This window comes from Pundamilia nyererei, unplaced genomic scaffold, assembly GCF_000239375.1.
Source record: "Pundamilia nyererei isolate P.nyererei 1_Seehausen unplaced genomic scaffold, PunNye1.0 scaffold00004, whole genome shotgun sequence".
Taxonomy (NCBI): Eukaryota; Metazoa; Chordata; class Actinopteri; order Cichliformes; family Cichlidae; genus Pundamilia; species Pundamilia nyererei.
Genome location: NW_005187405.1, coordinates 7,106,230 through 7,120,908, shown reverse-complemented (window position 1 = coordinate 7,120,908; position 14,679 = coordinate 7,106,230). Strand labels below are relative to the sequence as shown.

At 38.6% G+C, this 14,679-nt stretch overlaps 1 protein-coding gene across 2 annotated transcripts in view; it reads left to right on the top strand.

Moving 5' to 3' along the window:
* The first annotated feature begins 6,474 nt into the window (after window positions 1-6,474).
* LOC102205468 (adenylate cyclase type 1-like) overlaps window positions 6,475-14,679 on the top strand; it is a 36,959-nt gene continuing 28,754 nt past the window's right edge. For both annotated transcript variants that reach the window (XM_005721399.2, XM_013911407.1), the window contains exons 1-3: window positions 6,475-7,890; window positions 10,941-11,090; window positions 11,418-11,536. In XM_005721399.2, the coding sequence (XP_005721456.1) occupies window positions 7,282-7,890; window positions 10,941-11,090; window positions 11,418-11,536 (878 nt within the window). In that variant the 5' untranslated portion in view covers window positions 6,475-7,281. The remainder of the gene's footprint in view (window positions 7,891-10,940; window positions 11,091-11,417; window positions 11,537-14,679) is intronic.

Sequence of the window (14,679 nt, the reverse complement as noted above, 5' to 3'; positions counted from 1 at the left end):
TAATTGAAATGGGTATATATTTGTTTTTTGTTAAGTTGCCTAATAATTATGCACAGTAATAGTCACCTGCACACACAGATATCCCCCTAAAATAGCTCAAACTAAAAACAAACTAAAAACTACTTCCAAAAACATTCAGCTTTGATATTAATGAGTTTTTTGGCTTCATTGAGAACATGGTTGTTGTTCAATAATAGCATTATTCCTCAAAAATACAACTTGCCTAATAATTCTGCACTCCCTGTATGTATGTATGTATGTATGTATGTGTGTATATATATATATATATATATATATATGTTATTGTTACTGGAAGAAAATATGGAAATTACACTGAATTCAATTACATTTTAGAACACAATTCTAAATGAAAATAAAATAAGCTAAAAACTGTAGTGAGAGGAGTGGTCCTACAATCAAATCTGAAATGCTTTGCTTTAGGACTCAATCACGCAGGGCTAAAAATCAGTCAGCCACCTCCTGGCAACCACCTATTGTTAGGAAAAATCTGCAATGACTGGATAGTGAGTGGTTGCTTGCGAGGTGAAACTGGTTGCAAAAGGGTTGCTAGTAGAATACCAAGGCCACCAGCTCACATGCTAATCTCAGCAGTGTGAAAAATGGGATGCACACTGAGAGTTGTCTCCTTCAAAGTAAAAGCTGAAACATGTTGGTTGCAGTCAAGCCCCAACATTTCCTTAGAAGGAACATGTTCTCCTCTTCTGGTTTATGTTGCACTGTTCACAGTTTCTCACTTTTTCTGCTCAAACCTTTTTGGGTGTAGTTTGCAAGTGTTTGCAGACAAGTCAGCTTCATCCCTGGAAACTACACCTGATACACCTTTGCAACCCGTTTTACGTTAGCAGCTGCCAGTAATCACTCACCAAACTGTATTTTTACATTTTTACAACAGCACATGTAACATAAACATAGTTTCCCAGTCAGATAAATGAAGCTGATAATTGACAATTCAAAACGTGGCTCATGGTCAAATTAGCCATGCATTTTATCTGAATCCTTGAATCTCTCCATCTATTTTCTTACCATGTTAATTTCTTCTTCCTCCGTCTCTTCTTCACCCTTTGTTGGGACTGCTGTCCCTCCTTCTGCACTTCTCCACAGCTGTTGCTAGCAGCAGCAGCCTCCTGTGACTGTTAGGGCTGGTTATTAGTTGCTGCTGGTGCTGTTGTTGACGGTGAAGCAGCAGCAGCCCGACAGCTAACATGCCAGTTAATTTGACACATTTTGCTGCATCTATTTTTAGTTTCTTTTTCTCACTTAGCTTTTCAGTTCCACCTTTTTGGTACTTCTTCCACACTAAACTCTGTTCTACAAGGTGCATGAGCACACAGCAGAGATGTGATTAGGCAATACAGGTAAGTAATTAAAATGATCAATGTGTGTATTGTAGAATACACAGATTTCACACGTGACCGGCAGTCGTTAGATGGTTGCAGGCTCGTCTCTAGGCCTTAAATATTTTGCACAATTATTTAGTTTTCTAAACAATGACTGCAAATAAATTGCTATTTTAAAGCAAAACAGTGTTAAATGGCCGTTTCATTTTTTATTATTAGGATACAGTCAAAAACAATGGTATTGCTGTCAGTGTGATGGCAAGTACATCAAGAAATGAATCATGTTCAAAGCATTTATATTGCTTCTGCATTTATCTCTTGCAGCATGTTTTGAAATGTGTTGAATGACGGATAGGTTTGTGGATTTTTCACCCCCAAGGCCAGTTTTGATTTGGTAATTATTAGTATGTTCTGTTGCTGCCGGAGGTCACGTTTGGACACATTTCTTTTCAGGATATGTGAAAGCTAGCTAAGTTGTGGTTAAATTTGATTTATTCATTGTATTTTATTTCACGAAAAAAAGAGAAGAAATACATCTGTGACCAAAAGCAATGAAACAAAATACCACACAGAGAAGTCCTCCCAAGATGTAGCAGTTTCTCTGATGTAGGCACGCATCTGAATGACAGAAAAACCTGCTGTTTTTTTGTTTGTTTTTTTCTTAGCACATTTTAATTATGGCTGACATTTGCTAATTGACAACATGCATTACCTTTTCCTTTTGGCTTTCTCTTGGCTATTTCACCTGCTGGTGCTGAATTAGTGTGATTGTTATAATAAGAAATATCATGCAGAGAAATCTCATTCCGTCCCTTTCATTTTGTAGCTTGCATATTTTTCTTGTACAGTTTTTAATTCATCTTTTCTATCCTCTTGTCTCCATTCTGGCCCAAACCAGCAGATTCTGAAAACCCAGCTGGCTGGAGAATTAAAGGCTGTGGAAATCTTTTTGCAGCTTTTCTTGAGAGAGTGAGCGAGAGAGACAGAGCCAGAGTGACATTTCTCACCATTCAATTTACAAGAGAAGCCAAATATGAGGCGTGGATCAAAGTGTCTGTATAAATTCAGCTTGCTAAGGTTCATGTATTCTATAGATGAGCTTTCTAGAAAGAAGTAAAACAACTGACATGTGGTGGAAAAGATTTTAATTGCTCCAAAGAGCTCAAGTTGCCTAGTCATCAAACTGTTATTCAGATAACAATTTTGCAATGTAAATATGTCAGCTGTTTTATATCATTTCTGATACTCAGCTGTTTCATGTCTTGCAGTCTGAGGTTTGTGTGTGTGTGATGAATGTGTAAGAGCCTGAAACAGAAAGGCAGGCAGAGGAAATAAAAGGATTTTTAGTAAAGAGACATACATCAGGAAGCTGGCTACTGTCTCCATATCTGATGCCCTTGCAGTACAGCCTTGTGGCACGAACTCCCAAAAGACCTCTTTGTTCTCAGAAGATGAGGGCTAGCAGAATGTGACTGTGCACTTACACCTGAAGCAATCAAAAGCAGAGAGAATAACACATTTATACCGCACGATGGCTCTGCTCTCATCCTACAATATACCTGGCACAAACAGGCCAAGAAGTCCTCCTGGAATACTGCACGCCTTCAATCAGATCTAAAGAAAGTATAATTGTATAAGCACGAAAAGATATATATCCAAACCAGCACATGCAGCTCCATGAATAGAAATCAAATGTTGCTGATTTTTTATTTTGTTTAAATGCACTGTGCCTTATTTGGCTCTGAACATCAGCAGTGCTCATCTTTTAGATTAATTTAGGAGGTGCTGCTCAGCAGAAATTGAAATACAGATCGAGGTGACTACAGAGAAACTGTGCCAGATTAACGAGCTTACAATCGTGAAGAGAGACTATGACAAATAATCCCCATCTTAACAAAATTCAGATAGAGTCAAAACCAGTTAACTGATGTGAATCATAGAGTCTCGGTTTATGTAGTGGATTGTGTAAAAAAAAAATGAAAGTACCTTCCGATTATGATCCACCATGCAACATCATGTGATTGGCAGCAGCTTCATTTTTCAACACGACAAACACATTGCCAATGCAGTAAAAGCATATGTTGACAGAGAACACACAGTAGAAGACTATCAGTCAGTCAGTCATCACGCCTTTACAGAGCCTGGACAATTTTATTGAAACAATGTGGGATCATCTCGACAGAGAACGGAACAACAGATCATCATCCAGAGAAGAGCTTTAAACATCTTTGAGGAAGCCTGGAAAACGATTCCTGAAGATTAGTTAAAGAAATTACAATAAATCTGCACTAACAGAGTTCAGACTGTGTTAAAGAACAAAAGCAATCATAGCAAATATTGTTTTTCAGTGTCAATACTACAAATGTTGCCTTATATGCTACATTTCCATTTATATTTCTATGTTTCAATAATTCTCTGCAGCTATTTCCCATTTTCCAAGCACAATATAAAGAAATGAGGGGTGACTCAAGACAGACAGAGTACTGTAGCTTCAGCATTTATCATCTGTGACTGTAAACACTTTTTTTGAGAGGGGACAAATCATTCTAATGTGGATCCTTCTGATGAAGGATACGCTTGTGGACTTTTTCCTCAAGTCCAGTTTTGATTTGGTAATTATGTGTGTATTGTGTTTTCAGCCCTGACAAATGGAGTTCTGCAGGTTCCTGCTCAGGGCTGGAATTGCACTCATTTCTTTTAAGTTTATGTGAAAGCTAGCTGACTCGTGGCCATATTTGATTTATGCTGTGTAATTTATTTCATAAGTAAAGGAAAAGAAACAGATTGATCACCGTGTGTTGAAAGCAATGAAACAAAATACCATTCACAGAAATCTTATATTCTCACTTCATCTATTTTGTATATGCCATATTATTCTTGTCCTTTCAAGATTGTGGGTGTTTATCTGAGGGGAATACACACCTGAGTGGCAACTGTGAGAACACCTGCATTTCTTTTTTCTTGGCACATTTTAATTATGGCTAACATTAGCTAATTCATGACATGCACTGCTTGTCCCTCTTGGGTGTCTTTTAGCTGTTTCATTTGCTGGTGTTGAACCAATGTGTCTGTTATTACAAGACCACCAATACGTCAACCGCATGTGAACACTGGTGGGATTTGCCAGATGCTTAGCTATCATGGAAGATGATCTCTTGATATCAGCATGTGCAAACAAGCACTGAGATGGACTTTTGTTATTCTTACTATTGTTATTATTCTTTCTTTCCCCCTAGTGGTGTGTGAGCATTTTATTTGTACATTCTGAAAACACCTGCCTAAAAGCAGAAGCCTAATCGGAGACATTGACAAAACCCATTTTGAAAGGAAGCTACACAACTGACGTGTGGCAGACAAGCGTTTAACTGCTCCAGAGATATGAAGCTGATGAGTCATCATCCTGTTAAATAACAATTTTGCAGCATAAATATGTCAAATATATAACAATATAATGCTGTTTCACATCGTTTCAGATGACAAGCTGTTTTTAGGGGGTGGGGGAGGGGGGCTTTTGTGATGATGGCGTTAAAGAGGAAAAATAGAAGATATTTGGAAGAGAGGCAGCAGGAAGCTGGCGTCTGTCCAATACCCTTGGAGTGCAACTTTGCGGCGTGAACTCCCAAAAGACCTTTTTTTGTTCTCAGAAGATGAGAGCTGGCAGAGTGTGACCGTGCACTTAAACCTGAAGCCATCAAAAGCAGAGAGAATAACACATTTAAACCGCATGATGGCTCTGCTCTCATCCTTCAATATACTTGGCTGCAAACAGGACAGGAGGTCCTCTTGGAATACTGCAATCCTTCAATGAGATGCAAAGAGATCCGTACAAATCTGTGTCAGACAAAATAAATATTTGGAAACCTGCACATGCAGCTACGCAAACAGCACGGATGTTGCTGATTTTGGTCTTTTGTTGAGCGCACAGTTTGGCATTCGCCTCAAAAGACTGTGGCTATGCCATGCAACACTGAAAAACTGCAGCCCTCGCTATTGTGATTAATTTAGGAGATGCCACATAAGGAATATTGAAAAATTGATTAAGGCAATGACATAAAATCGGTGCCACTTTAATTACACTCTAGTCAGGAGACTGTAAATGATGCCACTGTTTTCTCTCATTTGCAGATCACCTGTGCGAGAGACTGAAGCTGACAGCCGACACACAGCAATGTGAATGTTTTTTTTTTTTATATGTGGGAGCTAATAAAAGCTCAGTAAAAAGGGAGTAAAAGCCTTGTAGATAAGACAGATTATCAGTGTAAAAGCAATGTGTCCTACATCTGGTGTCCCATATCTTCCTCTCAGAGCAGCAGGGACAGATAATACAGACGTGAGCCTGGCAGGTCCCCAAGAGGGAAAGGTGAACTCTATTGTTATGCAGACAGCTGTTTGTTCATTTAGTGTGACAGCAAGCAGGCTTGTTTAAGATTTCTCTTTAGCTAAAGTTTAGCCTAGTTCAGTTTTAGTCTGTGTCAAGTTTGACTCGGTAATCAACAAAACCTGGTTAAACCTGAATATTCTATATCATCAATTTCCAGGTGACATTTTCCAAACCTTTTTGGATTTCAGAAGCTTGAGCTAGTGATTCTAATTATGTTTTTTTTAACTAATGACCAAACATATCAGCTCCAACACCTCATCTGTTTGCCACAAATTGTCTACTTCCATGTTGCTGGTAGCACAAGTCTTTTATAGAACATTGTTTCCCTTTTTGTCTCAGAATTTAGTAGGCTGCGAAATACTTTACTGCTCTGTTTCTATTTTTGCCCCATCCCTTTCACTCTCTCCATCTACCTGTCACACTGTATATAGCTGTGCTGGATCAGTGAAAGCTAGAACACTAACAGCTGAGAGAGAGAGACACACACACACACACACATAGTGAGAGCTAGGGAGGTGGAACAGAAGGCATGTGAGTGTCCTGGTAGCATGGTAGAGTGCTGGACTTTGGCACTGGCCATCAATCTGTCACTTTCTTACATCCTCTCTGGTACCGACGGGTCATGGCAATGGCAGCCTGTGACGGATGACTAATCTTCTCCTGGTAATGAATGAGACACCACCCCCCTGAATGCCAAAAGAGTGCTGATTGTGAGGGTGGCTGCCTCATGGCAATACAGGAGTCTTATTATGAATGCTATGCAATCATGTTACTCTGTGTCTGTGCCAACCAAACGCAGTAGCTCCCAGTTTATGAGAGTATAGTCGTGTCTCGAACACGGTGACGTGCGGTAGCGCTATTAATTGCGCTTCTTTCTCTCATCTTCTGTGCTTGTGTGTGAGGGAATTAGGCAGAGGAAGGCAGCGCGTAAATGAATCAGAGCATAGTAAAAGTCACTGCACGGGCTTTAACGATGGAAACACGTCGTGTGCAGGTGGAAAAAGGAGACGTTGCTGTTAAGGATGATGCATGTGCTGTTCTATCAGGCTGAAGGGGAGCTCTGTAGCCGCGCTAGTCAAATCGTCTTGACTGCGTGTGTTGAGTAGCTGAGACCTGTCTTATCTTCACCTCATAATGCGCAGGCGTGATCCTATCTGAGCCCCGCAAAAAAAAAAAGAAAAAAAAAGCAAAAAAAAAGCTGTTACCGTCACAAGTAGACGACGTGCTCTTCAGTGGTGCTCAAGCGAACGCTGAATTCTTATTATAGTAATTATTTTTTAGTAGGCTACATGTATATGGCACATCGCCTGGAACACTGCTGGAAAATGAAGATTTGCTTGCCAGCTAATCTTTCCGGACAGCACAGTCCAACCTGTGGATAGTGCCGAGCGCGTCTGTGGCCACCGGCCAGTCTCCTCCGCTATCTGGGACGCTCTGCCTTGAGTCTGTTGTGCGCGTCTTTTTACGTTTGCATCCCGGGGTCTGTGTCGGCGCGGGATCCGCTGTTCTGTTTAAGCTAAGCTGTGAGCAGGTATTCAGTTTATGAATGGCACTGACATGGAGGAAATACCGTTTCAGAAAGTCAAAACCAGGCGGAAGAGAAGTCACTGTCCACCGGGTGTCCCTTTGACCACCATCGTATGCGAGGACGAGTTCGACTGCAAAGAACTCGAGTCTCTCTTCCAGAACTACAACCTGAAACTGGAGCAGACGTCCACTCTCAAAGCTCTGGCCGTGCTCATATTCTTGTCCTCGACGCTGGCTGTGGTGGAGTTGCTGTCCGGCCCCAGCATCACCATCTCCAAGGGGTCCCATCCGGTCCACTGTGTCATCTTCGTGTCCCTGTTTATTGTAACTAATGTCAAGTACCTGCAAGTGACTCAGCTCCAACAGATTGTTAACCTGACGCTGCTCTTCGGGTTTACTTTCTCCTTCCTTTGCTGTCCCTTCTCCCTGGGCGCCATGGGGCTAGAGCCCCCGACGTCCCCGGAGCAAGGCATGTGGCAGCTCATCCTGGTCACCTTCGTCGCCTATGCGCTGCTACCTGTACGGACGCTTTTGGCTGTTGTGTTTGGAATAATGGTGTCCATTTCCCATTTGATTGTGACTGCCACTTCGGTCACAGTGAAAACACAAAAACTATGGAGAACAGTAAGTACATGTTGCACATGATTATGGTACCTCTAATACTTGGTAACCTTGGAGCTTATATTATTATGCGTGTGAATATAATAATCTATTCGTATGAGCTACACACTGCTGGAGTAGCCCGTATTAGGATATGAAGCTCAGGTAGAGAGAAGCAATTTAGATGTCAGTTCAGCACCAAGGATAGCTCCATGTGGTAAGACTTGATGGGCTTTGCTTAGGTTTTAATCAAATCCGGCAAAACAATAACACGAGACAAGTTAGAGCATGTTTGCTCTCATAAGACAAAAAATGTTGAGAATTTGTAGCTTTATCTTGGTGGTATGTAGTGGAAGTGAATGTAACGGTGACTATCAGTTCACATAGTTTTTCTCCCTCTTCCACACAAATTCCATGCGTGTAACACATTTATGATATTTAGTGGTGTTAAGCTACTGTATATTATAGTGTGGTGAAACCAAGACTTCCCTGCAGGCACCCTGATTTAAAAATATATAGTAAAGCAAAACAGTCTACGACTGTTTTCTATGGGATATGATTCAATCCCAAAGGAGCAGGTCAGGAATGAAGAACTAGAGTGACATCCTCCAAGCACCAGAAGTAGGGCAAAGTGGAGGGACAAGCACACACACACATAAACACACACACACACCCACACACAGAGGAAGACCACTTTGACTACTCTACATATGCTTCCGTTAAGAAATAGGGCAAAGTCATGCATGTCATTGCAGAGCCGGAATAGAAATTGGTACACCGCTCTCTGGAAATGTATAGCTTTTGTACCTTTTCCTGTCACAGTCAGACACATATGCTCACATTCCTGGCTGTCATCAGCTGTGGGAAAAGAAGATATGTCACATCAGTCAAAACCTACCAGGGGTATAATGGAACATGTCTGCCTACGTGCAACATATGACACAAATATTGGGCATTTCTTGGAAGTGAAACTGGGATTCTGTCGTTTCATCGTGCTCCCAAATGATGACAGCCTATTTACAGAGCTTTGTTTTCCTGTATGTAGGCTATGCGGTACCTGCATAGCCATGTGAAGGACACTGCTAGCTGTACTACCGGAGATAGCTAATCCATTAAGCTTAGAGATGAGCTGTGTGGCATGACCCTGCACAGTCCAGGCTTGCAACAACCACCCACCTAGGTCCCAAGCACTCAGCCTATGGTTGTGTCTACTTCTACATGAAATACCTTATTACTAAAGCAAGTGTTGACTATAATTTCAAATGCACGTTATTGTAGGGCCTCTTTGGTCTCATCATGCATCAGGTCCTTTTAGTAGCATAATTTATTCATTGTTGGTAGTTTAAATACCATAAAATGTTAAATGGGGTATGGGTTTATAGCCTTACCTGTCTAGATATAGCTTAGATTACAAAAACAATAAAACTAAAAATAGGTACTTTATTAGACCCCATTGAAAGAAATGACAAAAATATAATTGTAAATAAATTCAGCAATCATTGGCATTTTTACTTATTAACTTATTGCTACTACTATTAATATGAAGTACAACAGCAAAAAAAAAAAAAAAAAAAACCTAAAGAAAAGGGGAGGAAAAAGCATTGCAAATAAAAACCTTGTATTGTATTCAGTGAATACCTGTATACATCATAATGAGACACCTTGGAATTAATCATGTCGCCGAATAAAAGTTAATGTACTCCTTTTATTTTTTTACTGCATCGTAAAAGTTTGAAGATCTTCATTACTGCCAGTGAATGGGTACAACAGCCGAGAATGAAAGATTTTGTTGCTAGTGCAGTAAGGTCAGTAATGAGCACACTGCGTTTAACACAACAGAGAAGCTCAAGAGTATTTTACACCAATTAACTCTGATGTCCACATTTATTCACTCCGGGCTATAAAGTTACTTGAGCATCGTTTGAACATGCTGATCCTTGCCAACAGTGCTGCCAAGCACAAAGCCAGACTTCTGCTGCCAAAAACAGCGTTCTCAAGGCAATCCGTTATTCGTCGCTCTGGGAAACGTGCCTGTCTGTGGCAGTAAAAGTTTCTTAAAATTTTACAAGAAGTGGATACATCATTTCAAAATATGACAGTGTTTTCATGATGCTTAGTTAAACATATAAACTATATTTTAATAAAGTATAAGGTGTTTTGGGGTAACATTTCTTAAAGTCAAATAAGCTCCATCACTAAGTTCTACAACAGAAATACTAAAGGTGAATGAGGATATGAGTTAACATATTTATTTTCATCAATATATTGTGTATTTATTACCTGCAGTGACTGCTTGTTAGTCTACACATCATAGGCAATCGCAGAACTGTGTCAAGTAACTCAGCCAGCCTCAACCAAGCAATAGGAATTATTATAAACAGTCATGCTGCTTTGTGTCTATTATAAGAGATGTCACAGATTTTCTCATAGAAAATATTGAATAAAAAATTATATATTTGAAAAATATCCAGGTAAATGAATTAACTGGTATAACACCCTTAAACTGCCATTCAGCCCGTTTAGGGTAGTGAAACTCCAGTTTCAGGTCCTTGAAAGCAGGGGTAACAAAACCTGGCAAACATCCACATGTATACATGTAGTTATATGAATGCCATGGATACTTTAATCAGTGTAGTGTATAGGCTGCTTGTTTTTATTTATTGTTATTCAGCTTTGATTTTAAGCATTATGATATGGTTTTTTTTAACCATTAGCGTTGACTATATACACATCTGTTCATGCAGCTTAGTGTTATAGTTCTGTGCTTGCCCCTTTTAAATAAAGTAAGAAATTGAAATAAATTCCTTCCTGTGCTGCATTGTGCATCAATGCACACAAACAAATGCACAAAGATGCCAAATGACAAAATATATTTTACATTAGATTATTTACCATACATCCAATATATGGAAATATACATGAAAATACATTTTTCATTGATCATAACAACACACGTATAAATATTTGATCTAACTAAAGTGATGTAAATATTTCCTAATGGTTTCTTAAATATTTTGTCTTCAACAATGTACCAGAGAAGTAATAGTGTGTAATGTGTGTGTGTGTTTTTGCAGTTGGTTGCCAACACAGTACTGTTCACCAGTGTCAACCTGTCAGGGCTGTTTGTACGCATCCTAACAGAACGAGCCCAGAGGAAGGCCTTCCTGCAGGCTCGCAACTGCATCGAAGAAAGACTCCGCATGGAGGATGAGAACGAAAAACAGGTATAGACACCTTTTTTGCTGCACAAACTATGTGTAAAATTGGATGTCTACCCCCACCGCCCCATGCCTCAAGTCATTTTGCCACATTATTCATTTCTGTTAGATTTCATGCCTTTTTGTCTAGCGCATTTCTTATCACCGCCAACACTTTGCCCTATGATAACTTTGCCGCTTTCGACTGTATAAGTGACTTACTTTATCTTTTTTCCCCTCTCTTGCTCTGTTTCTCACACACAAATGTACACACACACACACACACACACACACACACACACACACACACACACACACACACACACACACACACACACACTCTCATATTCTCAGGAGCGCCTGCTAATGAGTCTGTTGCCCAGGAATGTAGCTATGGAGATGAAGGAGGATTTCCTGAAGCCCCCAGAAAGGATCTTTCACAAAATCTATATCCAGCGTCATGACAATGTCAGGTAGGACCCTATCATCAAGGCAACACCGCTGTGAACTTTTCCTAGAGACATTTGTGAATTAAATAAAGCCTTTCCATTTTAAAACAGTCATTTAGAGATTAGTATACTCATAAGAGATTCAGTGCTAAGAAAAACTAAATAATGTCCAGAGGAACAACTATAGAATGTTGGGGTGGTGTTTATGTTTACACTGAAGCCTTACTTGTATTTTTTAAATTGTCCAGGTAACACTGATGGCCTGGAAAAAGATTATGTTGCACTTTCTACTAAAAAGTTCCAAGCACTCATTCAAACAGTTCTGTTTGTGATATTTATTATATTACTGCATTTTTACATATGGCTGATGTGTTCACATCACTAAGGAGCATTTTAGTGTTCCAGCCTGTTGCTGCCTTCACAGCTTCATATGCTGGATAACTTAATCTGAAGTAACTAATTATATTTTAATGCAGAAATCTATAAAGTAACTATAACTCCTTCTAAATGTAATAATTCCCTTTGAAGTATGAAATTAATTTACATTTTATTTACGTAAATTTTCTTTTAAATAATCTGATTATTTTGTTAAGCGCGGTGCTTGGATATTATTTTTTATATATAACTTCTTCACTTTTCTTCCTCACTTTGTAGTTAGTTATGTCTGACCTTTAACCTTTGATTAGAAATGACTAAATATGTGTGTTTGAGAGTATGATTTTCACTGCTTCATTCTGTGGGGGGAAAAAACAAAAACTTGATGTTCTGCATTCTCATTTTCATTACCCATTTTGGTATGCCTCGGTAACTGTATTGCTACCTTTCCCATTTCATGCTCTAGCATTTCCTTGTTACCGTTTCTTATCTTTTTCACTTCCTCCTTTCCTCTGTGTTCTCAGAGCAGCAGGGAGGCTTGAGGAGGAGAGTTTGCTTAGCCTTAGGATTAAGTTGCTACAGGGGATTAAATGCAATGGAGACCAAATTCTTGTTGCATAACACTTTGCCAGTGTGTGTGTGTTTGCTTTTGTGTGTGTGTGTGTGTGTGTGTGTGTGTGTGTGCTTTTGTGTGTGTGTGCTGGTTAAATATGGACAGATCTCAGTGGAGCTCTGCTGATTGCTTTTGTGCCTTGAACTTCTTCAGATAGCTCCACCCTTTGAGAGTGATCTGGACTGGATGCAGGCATGATTTATGTGATTTGGAGGGCTGTAATTAGAAACTAAACTGTGTGCAGCACAGTTTATGCAGTTTTATTTATTATGTTTTGAGACTGTGGCTAGTGTCTTATTAAAACTAAGCCAGAGGGATATTGTAGTAATAGTCTTCAGCCAACCTGTGACCCTGAATTGATAAGCTGTTAGAAAAATGGATGGACGGACGGATGAATGTTTGGATATTGTAGTTATCAGCTACTAAAAAGGAATATATTTAAGTGTTATTTAACACAATACAAGTTGTATTATAGAACCATACAGGTATACATTTGCAGTAAGTACAGTATACACAAACAGAAAATTAACTTACATAAACTTACAGTAATTCACTTTTTTTTTCAAGGTCAGTGATTTGTCAAGTCATTTTAATAAATTACCCTTTTTATTTTTATTTAGTGATAAATTATGATCAGAAATTAATACTGCCTACCTCTTGATCAAAGAGCCATCCGATTTATTAGGATTTAGCACTTAATTAAATATTTCTACCACTCTTTGTTTTTCCATATATAACATTTCCATAGAGTTGACATTTCCTTTATCCTTCGTGTATGGAGGATCAAAAGTGCCAAAATGAAACCAACAAATACATTTTTGGATAGTTTATCAAATGTGTCATGAATCAAAGTTATAAACAGGTAATTTATTAACACACACTTAATTAAATATATAACTTAATTAATGAAAACATAAATTCATCATAATTTAGAACATATTTATTTATTTCACTATTGAATTAATTATTATTTAATGGTTCCTGATCAACAGACCTTAACATCTGATTAGCTATCCTGCAAGTCAAGACAGATCGTTCGCAGATAAATGATACATGCAGTATCACAGTCAGTTGGTGGTGGTGTGGATTTAAGACAGACAGGTATCCCAGAATGCTTATAAACCTAAAAATCACAATGGTGGAGGAAAACACCCCAAACTGTAAGTAAAATATGAAATACTGTTTCTGTGTCCATCTACAAGAGAAAAAAGAAGATAATTATATCTGCATTCATTTTTCATTCATTATTTGTCACTGAGAAGTAAGAGTTATGTATACATTGAGAGATTTGCCGAATAGTCTGTTGAATTATCAGCAATATTTAAGGAACTAGTATACAGCTTTTACCAACCTTTCCCAAATCAGCCCATTGTTTAAAAAAAAATCACATAAATGGGCCTTTTATGAGCATTTATGATCAAATGTATTTTAAAACAACAAAGGTAATTAAGACTATTGTGCTATTTTTATTGTAAATATTAATCGTAAGGGTAAAAAGACAGTAAAGGACAGAGTTAAAACAAACTGTTGTTATCAAGTGCACTGCTGTCTCACTGTAAGCTGTGCTTTTCCATCCAACCATCCCATCTAACCCTAAGTGTACTTACCAAGCAAGTATGCAACTCCAAACTCCGTATTTGGAACTAAGAAGGACCCACTGAAAGAATCGACTACGGACCAAAGTAACGGTTCTAGCTTTGGCAGGATTTGCCCCACACCCTGGCTTTGAGGTTGACAGATACAATAAATACATGATGCACTGCACTGCAGGAACTATGGAATAATTAATTAAATACTGAAATGTTTAAATATGTTTAAAATGAATTTAATTGATAATCAAATTGATTAATGATACATTGAATCAATTAATTATGTACATAATAATAATAATTTATATATCATTCGATTGTAATTCTTAATTCATTTAAGTCATGATTTAACAGTTTACTTATTTCTTTTATTTTGGCACTTTTAAGCTTCCAGATTCCCTCACCCCAAACACACACACACACACACACACACACACACACACACACACACACACACACACACACACACACACAGTTAGAAAAAAGTAAGTTTCTAGACAAATGTTCACCAGTAAACTTACTGTATCCAGTTTCATCTGACATTATAACTAATGATTCTTAGAAAAACAGCACGTGAGAAGAATCCAGGG